General features: G+C 39.8%; 1 protein-coding gene across 20 annotated transcripts in view; it reads right to left on the bottom strand.

Moving 5' to 3' along the window:
• LOC125457120 (target of Nesh-SH3) overlaps positions 1 to 22,719 on the bottom strand; it is a 313,067-nt gene that overhangs the window by 53,860 nt on the left and 236,488 nt on the right. For 19 of the 20 annotated variants that reach the window (XM_048540862.2, XM_048540869.2, XM_048540866.2 and 16 more), the window contains 2 exons: positions 17,910 to 17,969; positions 12,125 to 12,193 (listed from right to left, as the gene is read on the bottom strand). In XM_048540862.2, the coding sequence (XP_048396819.2) occupies positions 12,125 to 12,193; positions 17,910 to 17,969 (129 nt within the window). The remainder of the gene's footprint in view (positions 1 to 12,124; positions 12,194 to 17,909; positions 17,970 to 22,719) is intronic. The other variant, XM_048540870.2, reaches the window with a different exon arrangement.

Consider the following 22,719-nt stretch of genomic DNA (forward strand, 5'->3'; position numbering starts at 1 on the left):
TACAGAATTAGATCATAACAAGTTCTTACTCTTACTGCAGTTCATAATTTTACAGTCAAACATTTCAGGCAGCGTCCACTCAGAAGCTGGAATGTCGTGGTAATAACGAATAGACAGGCAAACAGTGATATTCTAAATTCACCATTCAATATTTATCATTTGCAATTAATGGACATTGCCACTGACATTCCCAGTCCATCTTTTCCAGTTCTCCACAATGCTCACAGTGATTTCTTCCCATTATTTTTTCAGCAAATTGTGTTGTACACTTGCCTCTGCTAGTTCAGAGAACACAATGGTCTACCTTCTGCTGTCATCATTAACACTGTGGAAATTTAAAAGCCATTGTGCTTTAACAGGCCACGGGAGCTATCTCATGATATTAGCTCCTTGAAGTCCTTAATCTGACTGTTATATTTTCATTTTCTCTTGCAACTTTGTCAATGTGCATTAACGGACACCTCCCTAATTTTTTTAAACAGTCCCATTCTTTCGAAGGAAGGCACCTGAATTCATGCCTGTGTGGGAATGGGTTTTGTCCAAACAAATGGCTTACCACTAAATAGATCCCTATATGCACAGCAAGTCTGGCAACATGTGTGGAAAGAGCCACAGAATTAACATTCCAGGCTGGTGATCTTCCACCAGATGAAAGTCACCAACTCTAAATACGGACAAGATGTTGAGTTTTGACTCAAGGGCCCAATGCTAAAGCAGCCACCAAGCGGTGGTGATTTTCAGTGAAATTTTCAACAACTGCCCAATTAGTGGTCAGAGGGCAGGATCCTTATCTAATTAGGGGCAGCAGGCAGGCTAATGAAACTGGAAGGCAAGCTGGAGATCATCCAGTCAGGACTAGCATCAGCCTGCAGTGCAGGTAAGACAGAAGCTGCCTCCATCTTAAGTTTTTATACTAAAATAAAACCTTCAGTAGCCATGTCACTATTGTGGACGGGAATCTCTTCCATAGCAGGGGCCTGTGGTCACACTTTGTCCGGGCAGAAGTTGGGGGGCTTTAAAGCCTGCTTAGAGTGCTAGCCCATGGCCCCCTAATCCACTCACAATCCTTAGTCCCACCCACGCCTCCACCCGCTCCATCTGGAGTAAAAACAAACTGCTCTTTAACTTTGTTTTTCTCTCTCTACTAATACTGCTTGAAGTAGGGGGATTTTCAGCATTTTTGTTTTACATTTCAGATTTTTAGCACCAGTGGCAATTCTTTGTTATTCCCATCTTTATACATTTCATATAAATGCAAATACAATTCAAAATATTTTGCCCACTCAATGAATTTATTGAAATCTCTCTCAGGCACTTCCAATTTTCTTTCCACAACTTACCAGACTCTATTACTTTGTAACATCAGTGCATTTCACATAAATACTGACGTTGGTCACATATACATACAAGATAAACAGACAAGTACTTAATATTTATTTTTAAGTTTTGCCCTTCAGGCAAGCTTTCTTGTCATAATGGCATGTAGAATATCATATATAAAAAACATCCATTCGCATCGATGTTACAAGATCACAGCAAATATTCTGGATGGCATGAACAGAACATAATCATACAAAAAAATTTCATCTATTTTGTTATGTTTTCTCTTTATGTTTAATGTTGCCCTCCCCCTTATTGTCATCTAGGTTCAAAAAGTCTTTGAGGCAATTTGGCTAATGGCTCCATATTGTTCCATCCTGTATTCAATTAGTTTTTCAGTGGAATGCCCTCATGTGACCTTGTTGGAAGAACCCAAACTCTAAGGAATGCAGGACAAGTCAGGCTCTGCTCATTGCTGCATCTGCAGGCAAAGTGAACAGATCTGATTTTGATAATTTATTATTACTACATGTGGAGAACTCTCTTCCTTGGGTTAATTCTTTGGTTCTCAGATTTCTTTAGTTAGAAATCCACTAAATTAGTACAAGCCCTGTCGATGGTTGCACTCCAATTATGGTTTATCATTATCTACACAGGCAGCAGGCCAGGTTGAACAAGAACCAATTTTAGCTGATTGGTCACTAGTCAATTCTGTGGGTCTTGGAATATATTGCTGCCGATGACAATCAGAAACTTTTTTTTGGGATCTAGGCAAATAGAGACAAGAGTAGTTATGTCCCACATAATGTGGGGTTACCTGCTGATACCATGCAGCCAAGGGGCACCACAGCTCTGTAGTCTGCTGCCCTTTGCAGGTATAACGTGACACTAACTTGTGAGATTAGTGCTATTCAGAAGCAAAGACAAAAAATTCTTGTTGCAAACATGCTCCAAATCTGCAGCCATAAAATTAATGTTTGATACTCAGCTGCTTATATTCCAGGCTGTAGATTGATGTTCACACTTTAGGTTTCCTTTTTCCTCAGTTTTACCAGCTCCTTTGTCCTTAATCCTTTGCCTTTAATGGCATGGCCACTAATGGGTTAGATTGTCTTCTGAGGTTTCTCAATGTCTTGCAGAATGTTGTTACGTTTCGGTGCCACCATCCTTTAAATCTGCCATTCATTATGTCTCTCTATATCACTTATGGCTTGACTTTCACTCCTGGGACAGATACATCATAGTGGGTGAACTTCACCTTTAAAGGGAGCCACACACACTCTCCATTTTCAGTCCTCGGGGAGTCACCTACTCATGTCCTCTACTCATGGCCTTTCATACTCATGTCGTATTATGATCTACTCCTACTCCAAACTTTTTCTCTTTGCCTATAATTCCACCTGACTTAATATCTAGATGTATCTATGCAGGCAGCAGAAAACAAAGTGTGATTATTTAAAAAGTTCTATATTTATCATTAAAGCGCATCTGGACAGGTGCTGACATTTTTGACAGATCCTGAAAGCTCTTTTACACACTTATGAATTCCAAGAGGTTTCTGCATCTTTCACATGCAATCTGCTCTCCAGATTATAACATTAAAGGGTACTTATTCTCTAGCATCAACCTGGGGTGGCATTTTGGAGCAAACCCCCTTTCGTCAAGGTCACGGGATGGCCTTAGAGAATGTTGACCACTTCTAATACCACAGAAGAGCCCACAGAAGCAGCTATTGATGAAGAAATCCGGCATTGCCTCCAGTGTGTTAGCGCAGCCTTCAGCCACCTGAGGAAAAGGGTGTTCGAAAACATAATCAGATTTGACACCAAGTTCATGGTTTACAGAGCTGTGGGGGTTCCCAGCCTCCCATATGGCTCTGAGACGTGAACTGTCTACAACAGACACCTCAAGGCACTGGAACAGCACCATCAATGCTGCCTGCACAAGATCCTGTGAATGCATTGGGAAGACAGCAGGACCAACACCACCGTCCTTGACCAAACCAACGTTCCCAGCATTGAGGCACTGACTACCCTTGATCAACTGTGATGGGCTGGGCACATCGTCTGCATCATCGACCTCAAGATTCCCCAAGCAGGTGCTCTACTCCCACCTTCAAAATGGAAGGCCAGCCCCAGGTGGACAGAGGAACTGCTTCAGTGATACCCTCAATGCCTCACTGGGGAAGTATGGCATTCCCACAGACACCTGGGAATCAAAGTGAAGGAGAAGCATCTAGGAAGGCATCGAGAACCTCTATACTTGCCATTGAGGAAAAAAAAACTAGAAAACAGCAAAAGGAGCGCACTGCCACACCAATGCCCCATCCATGCCTTCCTATGACTACAGCCTGCCCAAGTGTAACACAGCATGCGTTAGCTGCATCGGTCTGTACAGCCATCACCCCAAGAGTGGAAGAGAGTCATTCTCATCAGTGACTGACTGCCAATGATAGATTATAATCCCAAATTATACCTATCCTCTAAATCAAGAGGATACCCAACCAAGCCCATCCCCCAAAGATCCTCATCCCCATGATGTCTCGAGACCATATTGATTGTGTTGTGTTATGTCAGCTCTCTGACAGGGTACGCGAGCAATCCTAATAAATGCACTGAGAACGAACTTTCTCTGATCTAAGTTAGTCTGTCTTTTGCATAATGGAGTGGAGTTATAATAATGGGATTTAAATGGAGACAGCTGAATATTGAAATGGCTACCTGCCTCCAGGAACTGCATATGATTGAAGTCCAAACCAACTCCAGTTTGGCACGCGCAGAAGAGCAAAGTGTCTTGTTTTGAGGCAGGACTTGAGATTTCAGACCTCTTCTACCATTTCCACCAGGTCTTTAACCTCACAAAAACCAAGAGCCTAAGAATTGTACACGTATCCATGTTAATAACTGATTAAGGAAAATGGAGATAGAAGCCTCACACATCCCTTCCAATGGTTTACAGTTCATCAAATCCACGCTAGTATAAACTTCGACAAAAAGAATATAAATTCTCAGTCTTCAAGTCAACGAAATATCAGAAGACAATTCTTTCTTTAAATGAGACAAGCTTTTTTTTAAAGATTAGATTAGATTCCCTACAGTGTGGAAACAGGCCCTTCAGCCCAACAAGTCCACTCTGCCCCTTGAAGCATCCCACCCAGACCCATCCCCCTATAACCCATGCGCCCCTGAACACTACGGTCAATTTTAGCATGGCCAATCCACCTGACCTGCACATCTTTGGACTGTGGGAGGAAACCGGAGCAACCGGAGGAAACCCACGCAGACACGGGGAGAATGTGCAAACTCCACACAGACAGTCACCTGAGGCTGGAATCGAACCCAGGTCCCTGGTGCTGTGAGGCTACAGTGCTAACCCCTGAGCCACCGTGCCACCCCAAATGAGTGTCGCAGATATCTCTGAAAATTTTCATGTGAATCAAGCTTCTTAATAATATAGAAGTATCTTGCTCTATATTAGGTGTGAGGAGTCTAGCGAATTCATCTGGGTTCTGATGCTATGTTAAGTTTTAAACTCACTAATTCAATTCACAAGCATCAACACATTTTGCTGCATTTTTATAGAGCTCCAGGAAATTTAAGAGGTGAGATCTGATGCACCCAAACCAATTTCTCTGCTCTTTAGATGAATACAGCTGACCTTCTACAACAGGCTGTGCTTCTGTTTTGAATACACCATTAAGACAACATTTGTTATCCTTCAGTCTTCAGGTACAGTCCCTTATTGACGCAGTTCCTAGCAATGTTAACCAGAGTCTGGACTATTTCCTGGCTGATTTCTCGATGAGTCTAGGGTGCATCTTATCCAGTGCAGGTGCCCCTCAGACAGTTAATTCCTTGAGTTTCTTTGTAATGTATACTTCATTGATCTTTACAAGTGTTATAGATCCCATGCCAAATAAGTGGACCTGGATTTCGTCCACACTCTTCATTTCTTAAGATTTATGTAATGAATAGATTTAACATCTGCCACTTCCTGATTCTCTGTAATATTTCTACACAATTTATCCCTCATAGGAACTACCTGGCTGTTTGTACTTTGTTTCTTACATAGCTAAAACAATTTCCTTGGATCCTTTTGCTTCTGTCTACAGTCTGGTTTTCTCCTTTGCTTTCATTTCTATTCATCTTGGACATCCTCTACATAGCTTTGAACCACTGCCAATATTTGGGTCAAAATTACTTCTGGTGATATGAGCAGATGAGTGCTCATGGATTCTAACACTCTGACTGGCAGCAAAGAAATAGCAGATGTTTGAGGCATCAGGACATAAATCACAAATTATGGAAATTGGCCTTGATTCTGAAAACTTGATTTCTTCATAAAATTCTTTTAAAAAGTGATAATGAACAGATTCCCTAGTTTCCACATTATACATTAGGAATTACTATTGAATGATGGGACACTAAAGGGTGAGTAAAATTTTCAGTTCAAACAAAAAAGCAGACAATGATAAAGTTTGTACACCAATTTCCCACAAGGTTAAGATGCTACACAGGCCAAGGCACTGAAAGTGATTGTGTCAGGAATTACAAAGACTTACACCTTTATTTCAAAGAAAAAAACTGGGTGAGGAAATATGCCACAAGTCCATTAAGAAATGAGATATGGACAAGGAAAGAAACTATGGGCTAAGGAGCCTTACCTTGTTGTGGATAAATTTCCAGAGTTCATAATACATGATGATAGAACTAACAAAATTACAGCTCAGGTACAGGTCCCTTCAGCCTCCAAAACCTGCACCAACATGCTGCCGTCTCAATTAAACCCCCTGCCCTTCTGGGGACCATATGCCTCGTTTCCCATCCTATTCATGTATTTGTCAAGACGCTCTTTAAAAGTCACTGTAGTATCTGTTTCCAATACCTCCCCTGGCAGCAAGTCCCAGGCATCCACCATCCTCTGTGCAAAAAACTTGCCTCGTACATCAACTTTAAACCTTGCCCCTCACACCTTAAACCTATGGCCCCTGGTAACTTCCACCCTGGGAAAAAGCTTCTGCGTGTCCACTCTGTCCATGCCCTTCATAATCTTGCGGACCTCTATCAGGTTGCCCCTGAACTCTGTCGTTCCAGCGAGCACAACCCAAGTTTCTCCAACCTCTCCTCAGAGCTAATGCCCTCCATACCAGGCAACATCCTGGTAAATCTTTTCTGTACCCTCTCCAAAGCCACCACATCCTTCTGGTAGTGTGGCGACCAAATTTGAATATAATATTTCAAATGCAGCCTAACTAAGGTTCTATAAAGCTGCAATATTACCCGCCAATTTTTAAACACAATGCCCCAGCTGTTGAAGGCAAGCATGCCGTATGCCTTGTTGACTATATTTTCTACCAGCATAGCCACTTGCAGTGACCTGTGTACCTGTACATCTAGATCCCTCTGCCAATCAGTATTCTTAAGGGTTCTGCCATTTACTGTGTATTTTCCATCTGGATTAGACCTTCTGAAATGCATTATCTTACATTTTACCAGATTGAACTCCATCTGCCATCTCTCTGCCCAAGTCACCAACCAATGTATATCCACCTGTATCCTTTCATGGTCCTCATCACTAGCCGCAATTCCACCAACCTTTAGATCATCAGCAAACTTACTAATCAAACCAGTTGCACTCTCCTCCAAATCATTTATATATATTACAAACAGCAAAAGGTCCCAACACTGATCCCTGAGGAACGCCACTAGTCACAGCCCTCCATTCAGAAACACACCCTTCCACTGCTACCCTCTGTCTTCTATTATCGAGCCAGTTTTCTATCCGTTTTGCAAGCTCATTTCTGAGTCCGTAGGACTTTACCTTCTGTATCAACCTGCCAGGAGGGACCTTGTCAAATGCCTTAACTGAAGTCCATGTAGACAACATCCACTGCCCTACCCTCATCGATCATCTTTGTCACTTCCTCAAAATACTCAACTGAGTTAGTGAGACACGACCCCACCCCCTTCACAAACCATGTTGTCTTTCACCAATACGCCCACGTATTTCCAAGTGGGAGTAAATTCTGTCTCAAAGAATTCTCTCCAATAATTTCCCTACCACTCACATAAGGCTTTCTGGCCTATAATTAACTGGATTATCCTTGCCACCTTTCTTAAACAAAGGAACAACATTGGCTATTCTCCAGTCCTCTGGGACCTCCCCTGTAGCCAGTGAGGATACAAAGATTTCCCTCATGGCCCCAGCAATTTCCTCCCTTGCCCCTCTCAGCATTCTGGGGTATATCCCATCTGACCCTGGAGACTTGTCTACCTTAATGTTTTTCAAGACCCCCAATACCTCCTCCCTTTTGAACTCCACATGACCTAAAATATCTATCCGTCTTTCCCCACACTCATCATCTACCAAGTCCTTCTCTATGATGAATACTGGCGCAAAGTACTCATTTAATACCTCACCCATTTCCTCTGGGTCTGCACATAAATTCCACACATAAATGGTATCAGTGAATACTCGAGAAAGTTGTAAACTAATCTGGATCAGGGTTGAACTTTATATTTTTGTAAGCTAAGTCTGACTTACATGGTGTTTCTTAGAGGGTTTGTCACAGCAAGGCCCATCAAATTCTAACAGTATCTCACCAAACATTTTAATCAATTAACTATCCTCATGTCTCTCATGTCTGATTTCCACTCTATCATACAACACACTGCTCCTGGAACAACTTGCCACTCCCAAATATTAAGGAATTCATCAGCATTTCTTCAGCCCACGCCATCTTTAAAAGCCATTGGAACATTCGGGCGGTTTGGTGATATTTGCCCTGTACTTGGAGACACAAGGAAATTGGTGCCTTGCTTTGCTGGCAGGGTCCTGAAGTTCCTGCTGGATGGGGTGTGTTAATGTTGGACTTCCTCTTCCCACAGGACCAGTGCAGTCTATGGCACCAGACCATGCCAACCTGGTCCCAGGTTGCCATCCCAGCAGTTTCAGCCATAGAACATAGAACATTACAGCACAGTACAGGCCCTTCGGCCCTCGATGTTATGCCGACCTGTCATACCGATCTCAAGCCCATCGAACCTACACTATTCCATGTACGTCCATATGCTTGTCTAATGACGACTTAAATGTACCTAAAGTTGGCAAATCTACTACCGTTGCAGGCAAAGCGTTCCATTCCCTTACTCGTCTCTGAGTAAAGTAACTACCTCTGACATCTATCCTGTATCTTTCACCCCTCAATTTAAAGCTATGCCCCCTCATGCTTGCCGTCACCATCCTAGGAAAAAGGTTCTCCCTATCCACCCTATCCAACCCTCTGAGTATTTTATATGTTTCAATTAAGTCACCTCTCAACCTTCTTCTCTCTAATGAAAACAGCCTCAAGTCCCTCAGTCCTTCCTCGTAAGACCTTCCCTCCATACTAGGCAACATCCTAGTAAATCTCCTCTGCACCCTTTCCAAAGCTTCCACATCCTTCTTATAATGCGGTGACCAGAACTGTACACAATGCTCCAAGTGCAGCCACACCAGAGTTTTGTACAGCTTCACCATAATCTCTTGGTTCCGGAACTCGATCCCTCTATTAATAAAAGCTAAAACACTGTATGCCTTCTTAACAGCCCTGTCAACCTGGGTGGCAACTTTCAAGGATCTGTGTACATGGACACCGAGATCTCTCTGCTCATCTACACTACTAAGAATCTTACCATTAGGCCTGTACTTTGCCTTCTGGTTACTCCTACCAAAGTGCATCACCTCACACTTTTCTGCATTAAACTCCATTTGCCACCTCTCAGCCCAGCTCTGCAGCTTATCTATGTCTCTCTGCAACCTACAGCATCCTTCATCACTATCCACAACTCCACCGACCGTAGTGTCGTCAGCAAATTTACTAACCCATCCTTCTATGCCCTCATCCAGGTAATTTATAAAAATGACAAACAGCAGTGGACCCAACACTGACCCTTGCGGTACACCACTAGTAACTGGTCTCCAGGATGAACATTTCCCATCAACTACCACCCTCTGTCTTCTTTCAGCAAGCCAATTTCCGATCCAAACTGCTATATCTCCCACAATCCCATTCCTCCGCATTTTGTACAATAGCCTACTGTGGGGAACCTTATTGAACGCCTTGCTGAAATCCATATACACCACATCAACCGGTTTACTCTCATTTACCTGTTTGGTCACCTTCTCAAAGAACTCAATAAGGTTTGGGAATGCACAACAGTGTAGGAAGACGGTAAATGTGCTTCTCCAATTCACCAGCCTGAGTTCCACCATCTTCTCCCTGATATACACACAGCTACTGTACCCATCTCCCACCAGACTCATGGTCTAATACTCTCACTGCTGTCTACAACATCTTCCTAATTGCTGTCACCACCACTCCACCAACCTTTGTCATCATTGGCCCTGAATTTCTTCTGCACTGTCCACTCACTCATTTGTTAAACTTCTTCATCTTCACTAGTAGCAACAGCTGAGCCATCTATTTTCATTTGCTGCAATACCTGCTTCTTTATCATTCCTGAAGCCATCCAGCCCACAATGGGACAGAAAGGGTTAAGACTTGTGGTGTGTTGCTTGTCATTTGGTTGAAGTGAGTGTCTTGATTGTGATTACCTCAAGCTAGGCTTGGACTGGTATTAGAGGATGCCCTTCACTTGAGGCACAGCAAGACAGAAGTAATAATGAACATCATATCTCAGGTTGAGGGGCAAAGCATTAAAAGGGATAAATAGCTCAAGATAAGGAGTTAAGCATCAAATTGAGTATATGCTACGATAACAAATGAAGAGCCCAGAGATGCAACTCGATCCAGTTCATTTGTTGGATGGGTGTCCCTAAGTACACAGTATTGTTTTAGCAGCATTGCAGTGATAGTCACCAGTGCAGCTCTGCAGTGCAGAAGAGTCAAGTAAATATATTGGACATGTGCCATGAAGGTTTTTAGATCCTGGCACCTGTTGATTGTCAATGTCCACAGATGTGGAGCATGTGTGGATGGTGCCAATGTTTCCTACACTCAGAACAAATGGAGATCTGAATTCTCCAGATATCTTTTTTTTTGACCTTGTCTAGTTTTCCCAACACCAGGCTTGTTTAGCAAGTTTGTCAAGACGGGAGTCTGTTTATAAATTATGTGAGTTGTGCCATTAACAAGGCTGTTAACAAACTGTAACCTTTGTTAATTGACATCTGGCTGCTGCCCAGGGAGAATCATACCACACTGCTCATGGAAAGCAGAAAAGATGAAGTGAGGGGCTTTTGTGGTGCACTGGTAGTGTTACTACCTTTGAGACAAGAGTCTCAGGTTCAAGTCCCTCTTGCTGCAGAGTTGCACCATAACATATCTAAACAGGATGTTTAAAAATATCTAACAAAATAGAACAACATGATTGCAATGTCAAGGTGTGCCTTGAAATATCTGTTATCTGATTCTGCCACACATCTCACCATAGCCCGCATTGCTCAGACCCCTGTAAGATTCCGTCCAACCGGTTAAACAGTCTCCTTCCAAATTGTGATCATTCTATGAAATCAAGGATACAGATCATATCATCTAAATTGGGTTATGACTTTTCTAACATTTACCAGAAGATTTTTTTGTCCACAAGATAATTTTTAAGGTCAGTTTTAAGGTTATTTCACTTTTTTTCTGAAATTCTGATTGCTTTCAGCAGGTACATGTAATTTTTTTCTCATTAATGCTAACTTATATGAACAGTTTTAATCCATTATCACTTTGCTTACACAAAGCAATGATGCAGCAGTGATTGAAAAATAATGATTGGTTCTCCAACAATTGTTTCCTATGTTTTGGTGATTATACTCTCCTCTTCCTCACAACAAATGTTCTGAATCTCAGTGTTGGTTGTCAGGAATAAATTTTCTGGAGAACAGGCTGCGTTCTGGCAGGGTGTCAGAATGTGGTGCACACTCACAGAATTTCACAGGGTTTCATTGGCAGCAAACATTCCGAGGTCAACCATAATTCAACCAATGTTAAATAGCACCTTTCCTCTAAAATACTGGGCCTAAATCCCAAAAAGTACCAATGTGAATTTTTGTCACTTACACACCAAACAATTGTGCAATTCTTTTTCTAAATTTGTCAATTTGAACAGTCTAGAGCTGCAGCCCTGTGGCTCATCAACAAAGGTTCTCCACTTCTTTCACATGAAAGCAAAAAGGAGGGCTTCACCCTGCTAACTTGCACTTGATTGGAAGCTAGGTGCCAGAGCAGAAACGAAAGCATTTCTCAACGCTTCAAATTGTCCGGATAATAGTTGAGCAAAAATAGATTTTCTGAAGCGCATTACCCTACTTTGGTTTACCATTTTATCTAGGTGGTTGGAGGTAGAACGAATGTGCATATAACGGTTTATCAAACACTCAAACCTCCTAAAGTACTTCCTATGCAACAAATGGAAGTCACCATTTTTACACAGACGTATGCAGCCATACAAAACAAACATTTTGCACACAAGGACCCACAAACAGCAGCGGTATGAATGATGAGCCAGCGAGTTTGGTGGTGTTGGTCAAGTGAGGAATATTGGTTAGAACACCATGTGAACTCCCTGCTCTTCTTGAATAGTACCATGCTATTTTTAGTATCTGACAGAACCACACTGAGCAGCTGATGGGGCTTCATTTAATATTGAATCTGAAGGACTGCATCTTCGACAATGCAGCACTCCCTCAGTACTGCACTAAAGTGTCAGCCCAGATCATGTTCTCAAGTCCTGGGGTGGGGCTTGAACCCACAACCTTCTGACTCAGAGGCAAGGATGCTACCAACTGAGCCAAGCTGACAGGAATACTGTACCTCTAAATCTTTCTTTCCCCTGGCCATCAATATTAGATACTGGGGTGGATCTGAAGACAGGCGAACTTTCTGCAATAAATTTAAAAGAAAGCAATTTTAAAAGCCTGAAAATGACTTTCTGGTTTTGTACACGTAGTACCTGAAAAGAAAACATTGAAACTATGGCAAAAGAACAGAAACTGCTGGTAACATTCAGTGAATCAATCAGAATCTATTGAAAGTTCATACATTTCATCAGAACTTCAAAACCAAAGATAACCAAGAACTTGCCACTACTATCAGTGGTAAAGAGTCAGCCTGGATTCATGGCTGTAATTAATGATGGCAAAACTGTTAACATTTTCATCACTACTTCTCGAGAACTAACAGCAATGTTTGAAGTCCAGGTGTGAACAGTCAACACTGGTAATCCATAAGTTGCCATCAATGATTCTATATTACCATATAGGGTGCAATGTTGAGTTCCCTCTCGACTGCAAGTGTAGAAACCATTGAAATGATAGGAACTTGTCTTTTTATGCTGCCAATCTCACTGTAAAACCCTTGAAAATGTTACATTATGTTGAATGGCATATTAGTGAGATTTTAAGAGCATTCATTTGCTGTTTAGATTTGAACAGCCTCACTAGACCTGGAAAATTAATTTATCATTTGCGCAAAGTCTACAATTTCTGTTACAATTTGAAATTCATACTTTTAAAATAATGGGTTGGGTTTTACAGTCAATCGTGAAGAAAGGAGACTTGCTGACCTCAAAAGAAAATTGCTTACAAAGATACGGTGATGCCTGTGACACATACCTCCCCTTTACCGTTGTCAGTTTGAGCCTGGAGCTAAGTCTAGTTGCTGCGGTATCATCAAACAGGATAAGCCACTGATCACACTTAAGTACTCTCATGAACAAAAAAACTAAGAAGACGGAATCTCATCATTTTTAAGACATACTATGAAATAAGTGGTTGAAAGATCAGATTAAAGCTGTAGCTAAACTACCATTAAACATTTTAATGAAGTTTACTTAAGGGAAAATGTTTTATCATAATGGCATAATGAATGACATAAAATTACCTGAACTCAGCGTTTGTTAGTGGGTCAGGCTGTAATTTTGATAATAGTGTGTTGTTAAAAATCTTTCAGTAAATGAGTTGCAACCTTTTCAAGAGTTTTTATAGTGAGACTACTAGTGTAACAGCGGCTGTTCTTTTCAGTTCAATGATTTTGAATTGCTTGTATTCTAGGGTCTTGAACAGCATACTCTCTGGAGAAACAGTATCACTGATAGAAACTTCTGGGTTGTAGAGGAACATAGGAACAGGAGTAGGCTATTCAGGTCCTTGGGCCTCTTCCTCCATTTAACAGATCATGGCTGATCTGTGGCCTAACATCATATACCTTGCCTTTTGCCCAAATCCCCTAAGACCTTTGCTTCACAAAAAAATCATCTCTCTCAGAATTAAAACTAAACAACAGATCCAGGATCAACAGTCATATGTGGACGAGAACCTCTACCAGCCTGTGCGGAAGTGCTTCCTAATGTATCTCCTGAACATGCTGGTCCTTTTGTTTTAGCATACGCCCCCTAGAATCTCTTACTAGTGAAAATAGTTTATCTTTATCTACCCTATCTTCTCCTGTTAATATCTTGAAGACTTTGATTAGATCATGCTCCAGTCCCCTAGGTACAAAAGCCAGCATTCTGTTAGCTTTCTGATTATTTTCTGCATGTGTTTTTGGCATTTTAAAGACCTAAAGTACCCTGATCTATCCTTATTCAATCCAAAATGATTAACCTCACACTTGCTTACATTGAACTCCATCTGCCATACTTTTACCCATTGACCTACTCTATCAATACCTCTTTGTAATTGTATGCTATCATCTACACTGTCTGCAACGCTATCTAAATTTATGTCATTGGCAAATTTGGATATGTGACTTTCTACGCCATTACCCATGTTGTTAATAATTGTATTAATATTTGGAGGCCCTACTGTAGATTGTTGTTGGACACCACTGGTCACATGCTGCCAATTTAAGTACCTATCTATTATCCCTATTTTGTGTTACCTGCCTCTCACCAATTTCCCAGCTATGTCAGTAATTGACGCTCAATTCTGGGTTCTACTATGGTTATCAGTCTCTTACATGGGACTTTATCAAATGCCTATGCAAGTCCACTTAAGCAATAAACATAGACATGTCCCTGTATACTATATGTATAGTAAAAAAATCAATGAGATTTGTCAGGCATGAATTCCTGGCTCTTCCTGATTAACTGCAAATTTGAGGTGTTCAGTTACACTGATCCTTGATGACAGACTTCCAACAATATCCCCACCACAGATGTTAGGCTAACTGGTCTGTAACTCCCTTGTTTCCTGTTTCACTCTTCTCAAGAAGTGGAGTGACATGTGCAATTTTCCATGCCAGAGAGACAATTCCTGTATCTAGGAAACTCTAAATTCCCGTATTAAGTGCACATTTGTGGACTCCACGAGATGCTATTAGTTTCAGCGCAGTATTTACTCATACAAAATCTGGGCATGTTTGTACGATATTCTTATACCATGTGCATGCCACTATCATTCATCATACTTGTCTAAATTTTGACTGAAAAGCAGACAAAAATCAATGCATATTACTTTCTGATTTGCTATCTTTGAGAAGGCTACATACTTTACTGGCCACTTGCATTGTTTGATGGTATCGATCTTGCTAGATAAATGGAAGTTCCTCTGGCTTGGCACCAGGTTCAAATTGACATTGGAAAAGGGAAAATCCACACCACTGATATCACTAGGGAAGATTTCTTTGAGGTCAGTGGTGAATGCTGTTGTTTTTCTGCTCCTGGCCACAAAAATTGTGCCAACAAATACTCTAGCCACAAAGAAGAATTTAATGGGAAGCACGATGTGCAGGCTGCTTAATTTTAAGAAAAGCTTGATGATCATGTGGAATATAATGCATCCTTCTTTTCTCTGACTGACACAATCTTTCATTTAATCTAACATGAAACAATTTGCAGACTATCAAACCTGATTACTGTCAAGCAAAAATATCACAAACAGCAGACTCGTCTCACATTAATGCCAAATCTAAAGGAATACATCTCTGTAGTACTGAGTTTACATTAAAGCCTAAACTATGTTCTCATGATGGGGCTGGAACTCACAACCTTCTGGTACAGAGACAAAGCTTCTAATTTGTTTCTGTCCTTGCCTCAATTTTATTAACAAAACTTGCTTATCTTTTAGTTTGCAGTTCTGATAAAGTGTATAGAGGAGAACTTTTTCCCTTTTCTCTTCATAGGTGCTGATTAATCTGCTGCATTTTTCAGCTTTTTGTTTTTTTTAATTTCGGTTTTCCACCAGCCACAGTTATTTTTCCTTGAATTGACAACTTGATCTCAATGAATCAAAACAAACAAAAGTTTAGGACTCAAATGCTTTGAATTTCTTTATAAACCCAGCTGGCTAAATTGGGTTCCCAACCAAAAACAGCTGAGGTATCTGCACAACCTCATGACACTGTTATTGCAATGCGCTGGATTCTATCATGGACAGTTGAAAATTTCAGAATTTAGAAATTAATACAGTTTAAGGCCACCATATGCTGTAGCCTACGTGTTAATTTGTGCATGCCAGTAATACCATTATCATCTCTGCCATTACCTTGAGTCATGGAACTATATCCAGAAAAACTGGGTGTTATTTTGCAGTGTTAGAACATTATTTAGCATTAGTTACAACGTTCAAAATGAATACAGATGGTAGCTTGATTTGTTTTTGTAATAAAGCAAACCAAGCAGATGATGCAAATGAAAGGCAAAAATTGAGATAACAAGGTGTAGAGCTGGATAAACACAGCAGGCCAAGCAACATCAGAGGAGCAAGAAGGCTGACGTTTCGGGCCTAGACCCTTCTTCAGGAAAAAAAGAGATTGAGATTAGGTTTGGGCAAAATGCCGTTCATTGACAATGCAATAACACATTATGTAAGCTCATGCTGCATAAGCTCCACATCAGAAATTTTAATTGAATCAGACAAACCATCCAGCCATTCTAATTAAACAAACATGTTATTCAGTGCATTAACTCTGATTGTCCTTTAACACAAGGACAGAATTTTGGCATCAAGTTCGGCATTCATGTGTCTGACTTCTGCAAGAACACAAAAGTACTATTATCTATGCTGCCAATGAACTTTCCAAAATTACTATTTGTTTTTAAGTTAGTTCAAACTCTGACAGACTGTGCCTTTCTCTCTGAGACTTTATATTAAATTACTGTGGGTGCCTGTCACATGAAAGAAAGCATAAAGGTTTCTCTTTTTTTGTGTTAACTTGGTTTTGTGTAACAATCTGAAAGGGCACAGACAGTGATCTATATGAAGGTAGTTTTCTCTTTGTCACACCTCTCCTTGCAATACAGGACACAACTAATGCTGACATTTAATGTCTGTTTCCCAGTACTATATATTATACCTTATAATTGGTCTACACCTGCATTATTTCACACTTTTCTATATACGTTCTTCCAGTCACCAATTCAAACGAAAAACACAGTGCAATTCTAAAAGCATAAAACTATTCTATACTACAATTAGCATCTTCAATCAGACAAGCAACCTGAGCAAAATATGTCTAAGCATAGTTGTACATCAGGATATTTGGGTTAAAGTGCATGCAATGAGATGCAAACTCCAAGCAACTATATTCATACATTTTAAAAATAAAGCTTTTAATTCCATCACTTTTCAGCCATATTAAGTTTTCTGAATGTCTTAAAATATCAAAGAACTGCATTAGTAATTGGAGAAAATTGTTTTTCTCCTCAAGCTGAGATCATGCACATCTTGCATCAACTCAAAACAAAAAATTGGTAGTTAAGGTCATTGGTGCCCCAGCAAAGATCAGTGAAATTTAACGGGCACATTATAAAAACACAATCAGAGAGAAAGGATCTGATATATGTTTTTATTGATGCAGTATTCTGAATTTGCATTTAATCTAATTGTCATGAGGGGTGAATTTACTAGCAAGTATTTTTTGGGTCAAATGTACAAATTTTATACAACAAATGTACTACTGAAAGCCAGATTTAATTCAAATTTCATTTTTGAACATACGAATAATCTTGTAATCTGACAATCAATCCTTATTTGAAACCATTGTATTTATTTGGTCAATACAATTTACATATTTCACATTCGGTCAGCATAAAATACTATATGATTGTTAGTGACTCAACATAAATCGGTAATTGATGTAGGCTTTGAGACCTTTGGTTAAAGTAGTCCTTTCTCTGAAAAGAACGTATTCTCAATGCAGAGCAATTTGAAAATTCCTAACATTTTCAGAATGTTAGGTAATATATTGCTCACATGTTTCATCTTAGTTTTTTACTTCTCCCTAATTATTAACAACGGTCTAATCCAGTTTCAGTACAGATCCCGATGGATATAAATTGTTAGTGTACTTATGAATTCAGCAGACGGTTGTCAATCCTGTCAAGTTAAAGTTTTAAGAACAGAAAAGTGTTCTTCTGTATTTGAATGTAATGTGCATCAATTATGTAGCTATTGGGAACTTCGATTAGATATTGGCTATTTATATTTGATCCAGCAATGTTGACTGGTGCAACGTAGAAACATTGTGAATTGCTCAACCTGTCATCACTGACCTTGATGAGCTCATAGTTTCAAGTCTCATTACTTGTTTCCTCTTGTATTTCTTCCAAGGCCTTGCAAGCTACAATTGTTAGATATGTCCCTAAAGCATTACATACCCTGAGTACTGCCAGGAAATGTGGAAGATAAGTGACCACCAGGTGACTGTGTCCCAGGTTCTGTAGAGGACAAGAGAAAACAGAAGATCAGAAGACAATTATATCAGTGACAGTACAGTAATATACTCTTAAATAAACAGGTGAATTGACTCAGAAATGAAGGTATGGATGTTCATAATGGCATATTTCCAATAAAGCACACTGCCATCTAGAAAATTCACACTTAACCAGTACAAAAATATCCATTGATCGGGTTTTGAAGTATATCATATAATGTCACATTGCCTTCCGAGGCACTATATGATTACAGAACACCATTGATAAAAATTCATTACAAAGCATCTCCTGAAACTAAGACAATTATAAATGAGTTGATTTGGAAAATCAGAAGGATGGAGATTACAAATGAATCACATTCAAATGTTCACCTGTCCCAGCCATCTAATTTCTTTTGTCTACTTGTTTGTGGCACTTGACTTTTTTCATTCTTACATATTGCAATGCCAACAAATTTTCCCAATTATGCAGCATGCCTAAACTGTTCAATCTAACAGCAGTTTATGGTCGATCTCTGGGGCTCTCAGACATTCCAACACAAATTTATTCCATTCATTAGATTGTTAAGGCAGAGTGCCGCAATGTGTTTACATATAAAATGATCAGTCGAAAATTGAAAGAAAACCACAGCAATGATACCAGTCATAGACTAAAGTCTGCCACGGGAAACTACAAAAATAGCATAGAATAAATTTCACTGAGTAAAACTAAGTTAAAATTAATTCCTAAACAATTTTGTTTCACATTCAACAAGAATGTTTCCAATAGCAAAAGTAAGGATTTGAAAATTGCAGAGAGAATTCACTCAAAACTTGAATTACAAAACACAGGCGTTCTTTTTAATTGATTCTTAATAAAAGGCACATGACAAGATTATTTTCAATATAGACTTTATATTCAGAAAAACCAGTCATTTTAGGATTTAACTGCCTTGAGATACGTCGACTGGTGCTATGTCCTGCACTATTCTCAATAAGCCACTGGCGATTGATGGAATTCTACTAAAGTCTAAAAATATATGTCAAACTCCTCCTGAAGCTGGGCACCTCAGAGCAAATGTCATTAGTCAGACATTTTCCTGAACCTTTCAGAGTGAAAACTTTTTGCCAGAAGTGTCAGATGATAAAAGGTGTGACAAGAACAGTAAGCATTTAGGACCTACATGAATGACAGGACCAATTTAGAATTTAGGAATAAACAGAGGCGGGACTAAGTAGGAAATTGAAGGGGCTAAGTTAATGTAAAATTGGGTAGAGAAAATGAAATAAACTGAGGGCACAAACATTTCTCTTAAGGAAGTGAATAAAGAAACAAAGGTACAATTTTAACGTGTAGACTTTTAAAATCTTGAACAATGAATTAGTGAATGAGTAATTCAATTTCCAAACTGGAGGAGTTCTTTGGTATTGCTTTAACATTTGCCACAGCATCAAAAACGCACTTACATCTTCAGTTACCATGTAATAACTTAGTTATTATTAACTTCATATTATTGAGCAATTATCAAGCAAATCCAACTTGTTCTGTAAAATGACTCTTTATGATGGGTATTACCCCCCACCAAGTAAATGGAATAGCAGTGTAAAGCCAACAGCATGGTCTGGAGATTTGCAACTTACGGCATGAGCTCTTCTTGCCTTGAATTTGCTGAATTTACATAGAAACAAAAGCATGCGACTTTAACGCACAACCATTTTCTGAGCAAGCTAACAGCCCATATAAATTATTTAAGAATGAAAAAGTTACGAATAATTTTTTTTTAAAAAGTGAATGCGAAGCATTTTCTGAAAAATTATTCTATACTTGTTTTTTTGATTATTACATTTGGCTTGATTTTGCGCTGAAACATAGCCTGCCATAACTGGCATAGGATAAATGTGAAAAATGGTTGGCAAGTAGGAATTTCTCTCACAAAGTGTTTAATCAACTTTGGTATTCTGGATGTTTAATGTTTGAAATTTCAGTTGCAACTAATTGTTTCTGCCAAGTATTTTGTTGCTTTTATTCTGAAAATATCTTGCAGTTAGCATTTCAAGTTTAGAATTAGCAAAACATTTCCCAATTTAAGACCCTTAACAACAGACTGCTGTCAAGTGACAGAGAGAATCGAAAGAGAACTAAACTTCAGTTAATAATAAAGACAAGGGACAAACAGACATTTTTGACACTGTCTCTGTACTGGCCTTCTGAAAAAGTGAGGTGACAACGAATAAAGGGATTTACTTTGGTACTTGCATTTTTAACCCTATGAAGAAACCGAGTAGATAGCATTTTTCAGATGCAACTTCTTTAGTCTTTCTAATGACCACCCAATAATTCCAAAGATGATACTGAGTACACCGCTCCATAAACCCTTGGGATTTCTGAGCCATTTAATGCATTCAGTAGGTTTGGTGGAGAAATTTAATGTTCCCAAACCAGGTCCCATCTACTAGCCGAAGTAGTAGTGGGAAACCCAATCACTCCTGTGGTGGGGGACTCAATTAAATTCTTCTCAGTTCTTAACTGGCAATGTCAAGCCGTCCCCATAATTTTGGACGCTGGTGGCAGATATCTCAAATAGTTGCTGCTGAGTCATAAGCCAGATACTCTCCACTCTCAACAGTGCCACCTCACTGTTTGTAATGCTGCAAGTGCTTCAGCAGGAATCCGTCGCTGAATCTTGGACTTGGGTAAAAGGGTGAGGTGATGGTCACAGAGTTTAGCAGTTTGCCCACTTCACTTGCTAGGTCTCTTCAATTGGCGCACAGTGCCTGGCAACCCCAATAGGACCTGAAGGGTACTCTTTGGGAGCCATGGGAGAGCTGGGTAACTCCCATCTAATCCCTGAGCCACAACTAAATTCCACTGGATTCAGGGTTTATTGTTTCTTTAATGAGCCAAAGGGCATCAAAGCGAGCGAGTCTCTTATATGGGTCCTTTTTCACCTCAGATTTCATCATGGAAGGTTTTTGCTATTTCCAGGAGACTGATGTGCAGCCTCTCCCATGATTAAGTATGCATGATTACTATGCTTCCCACCACAACAGGCTAGATTAAACTCCATCCACAGATTTCAAAGAACAACATTAGGCCACCACAGCCTGTCTATATTTATTTGCTAGAAGCTGATGAATAGAATGTTCCATAAAGTAGAATATTTCGCGTTATCTGGCTGATTCACCATGTTTGAGAATTACAGTCAAGAATTATTTTCAATGACCCTGCGTTTTCCTGTAACTGGCCATATGCTTTTGGCTTTCCTAGTAATTAGCATTACATGCATTTGTGGAAGGAAATACAATGAGGTTACATCAGTCTATTCAGCAGCTGTGAGTCTCGTAGTTTTTCTTCAGCTTTTCTTTTCATACTTATACTTATTCTTTACATACTTAACTACAGTGATTTAGAGAAAATAATACTTGGAAATGTTTGTAAGTGTGTTTTTGCAGTGAATTACAGACTGCTGCTGGATGAATTAGCTTTAGCCTATGAAAATTAGGCAGTGATGAGGTGAGAATCTTGTTCACAAACATACTGGTGGCAGGGTAATTAGACTGACTTTGCTTAGCTGAGATATAACAGGGCTGTAGAACACCGGAAACAGGAAGTGCTAATTTTATGGACATAATTTATTTTTTAACAAGTTAATAAGTTACAGGCAAGAGTGACAAAAAGGAAACTTTGGAATCTAAAGGAATTGCCATGAAATCACTCATCAACAGCAACAGGCTTTCATCATCTTGCAAATTCATATATCTAATAGAATCTTACCAATTTTTATAGATGCACCATAGAAAGCATCCTACCTGGATGCATCATCGTGTCGTATAGGAACACAGCCCAGTCCCTCACACAAAACAGTCTTCCGTCTATACTTCCTGCTGCCTTTGGAAGGCAACCAACATAATCATAGACCCCTCCCATCCCGGTAATACCCTCTTCCACCCCCTTCCATCAGGCAGAAGATATAAAAGTTTGAATACATTTCAGGACAGATTCAAGAACAGCTTCCTTCCCGCTGAAATCAGACTTTTGAATAGACCTCTCAAATGTTATTGATCTCTTTCTCTTTGCAGTTGTAACACATTATTCTTCACTCTGTTCTGCTACCCTGATGCACTTTGTACAATACAATCTACCTGTATAAGCATGCAAAACTCTTTTCACTATCTCTCAGTACATGTAACAACAATAAATCAAACTCCTAAGTTTCACCTCACATGAGCTATATTGCTTCTAAAACTCCAATGCTCACAGCCTACCACTTAACATTTATCACATGCCTCTATTTCCCAATCAAGTGGATTCAAAATCCTCACACTTAAGTACAAATGTCTTGATTTATGGTCCAATTCACACCCTCCAACCGTCATTCCTACACAGCCATGTCCACCCCAGCTGTTCTAACTCTGGTCACCTTTGCAATTTCCTCATTTCCTTCATCTTTTTAGTGGCAGTGCTTACTTCATCTTTTGTCCAACTTTCATTTCAATGCAGTGAGGCTCTAAACTTTTAGAAATGCAGGTCTTCTGTCCCATGTTTTTCTGGGTGATCCATTGGCAAGGACCGATTTTTGGAATGGCTTTTTTCCATTTTGTGTGTCTTTCTGAGGAAATCCAGGCAAGAAGCTAATCTCTGGGAAACATTTGTGAAGTGGGTAACTGATGGTCACGGAGTTTGGGAAAAGAGACTGGGAGACGAAAATAATAAGAACAGAAGAGACATAAATACAGTCTCAACCTTTTGAGGGGTTCAATTTGGCATAACACAA

This window comes from Stegostoma tigrinum, chromosome 12 (genome assembly GCF_030684315.1).
Source record: "Stegostoma tigrinum isolate sSteTig4 chromosome 12, sSteTig4.hap1, whole genome shotgun sequence".
NCBI classification, from domain to species: Eukaryota; Metazoa; Chordata; class Chondrichthyes; order Orectolobiformes; family Stegostomatidae; genus Stegostoma; species Stegostoma tigrinum.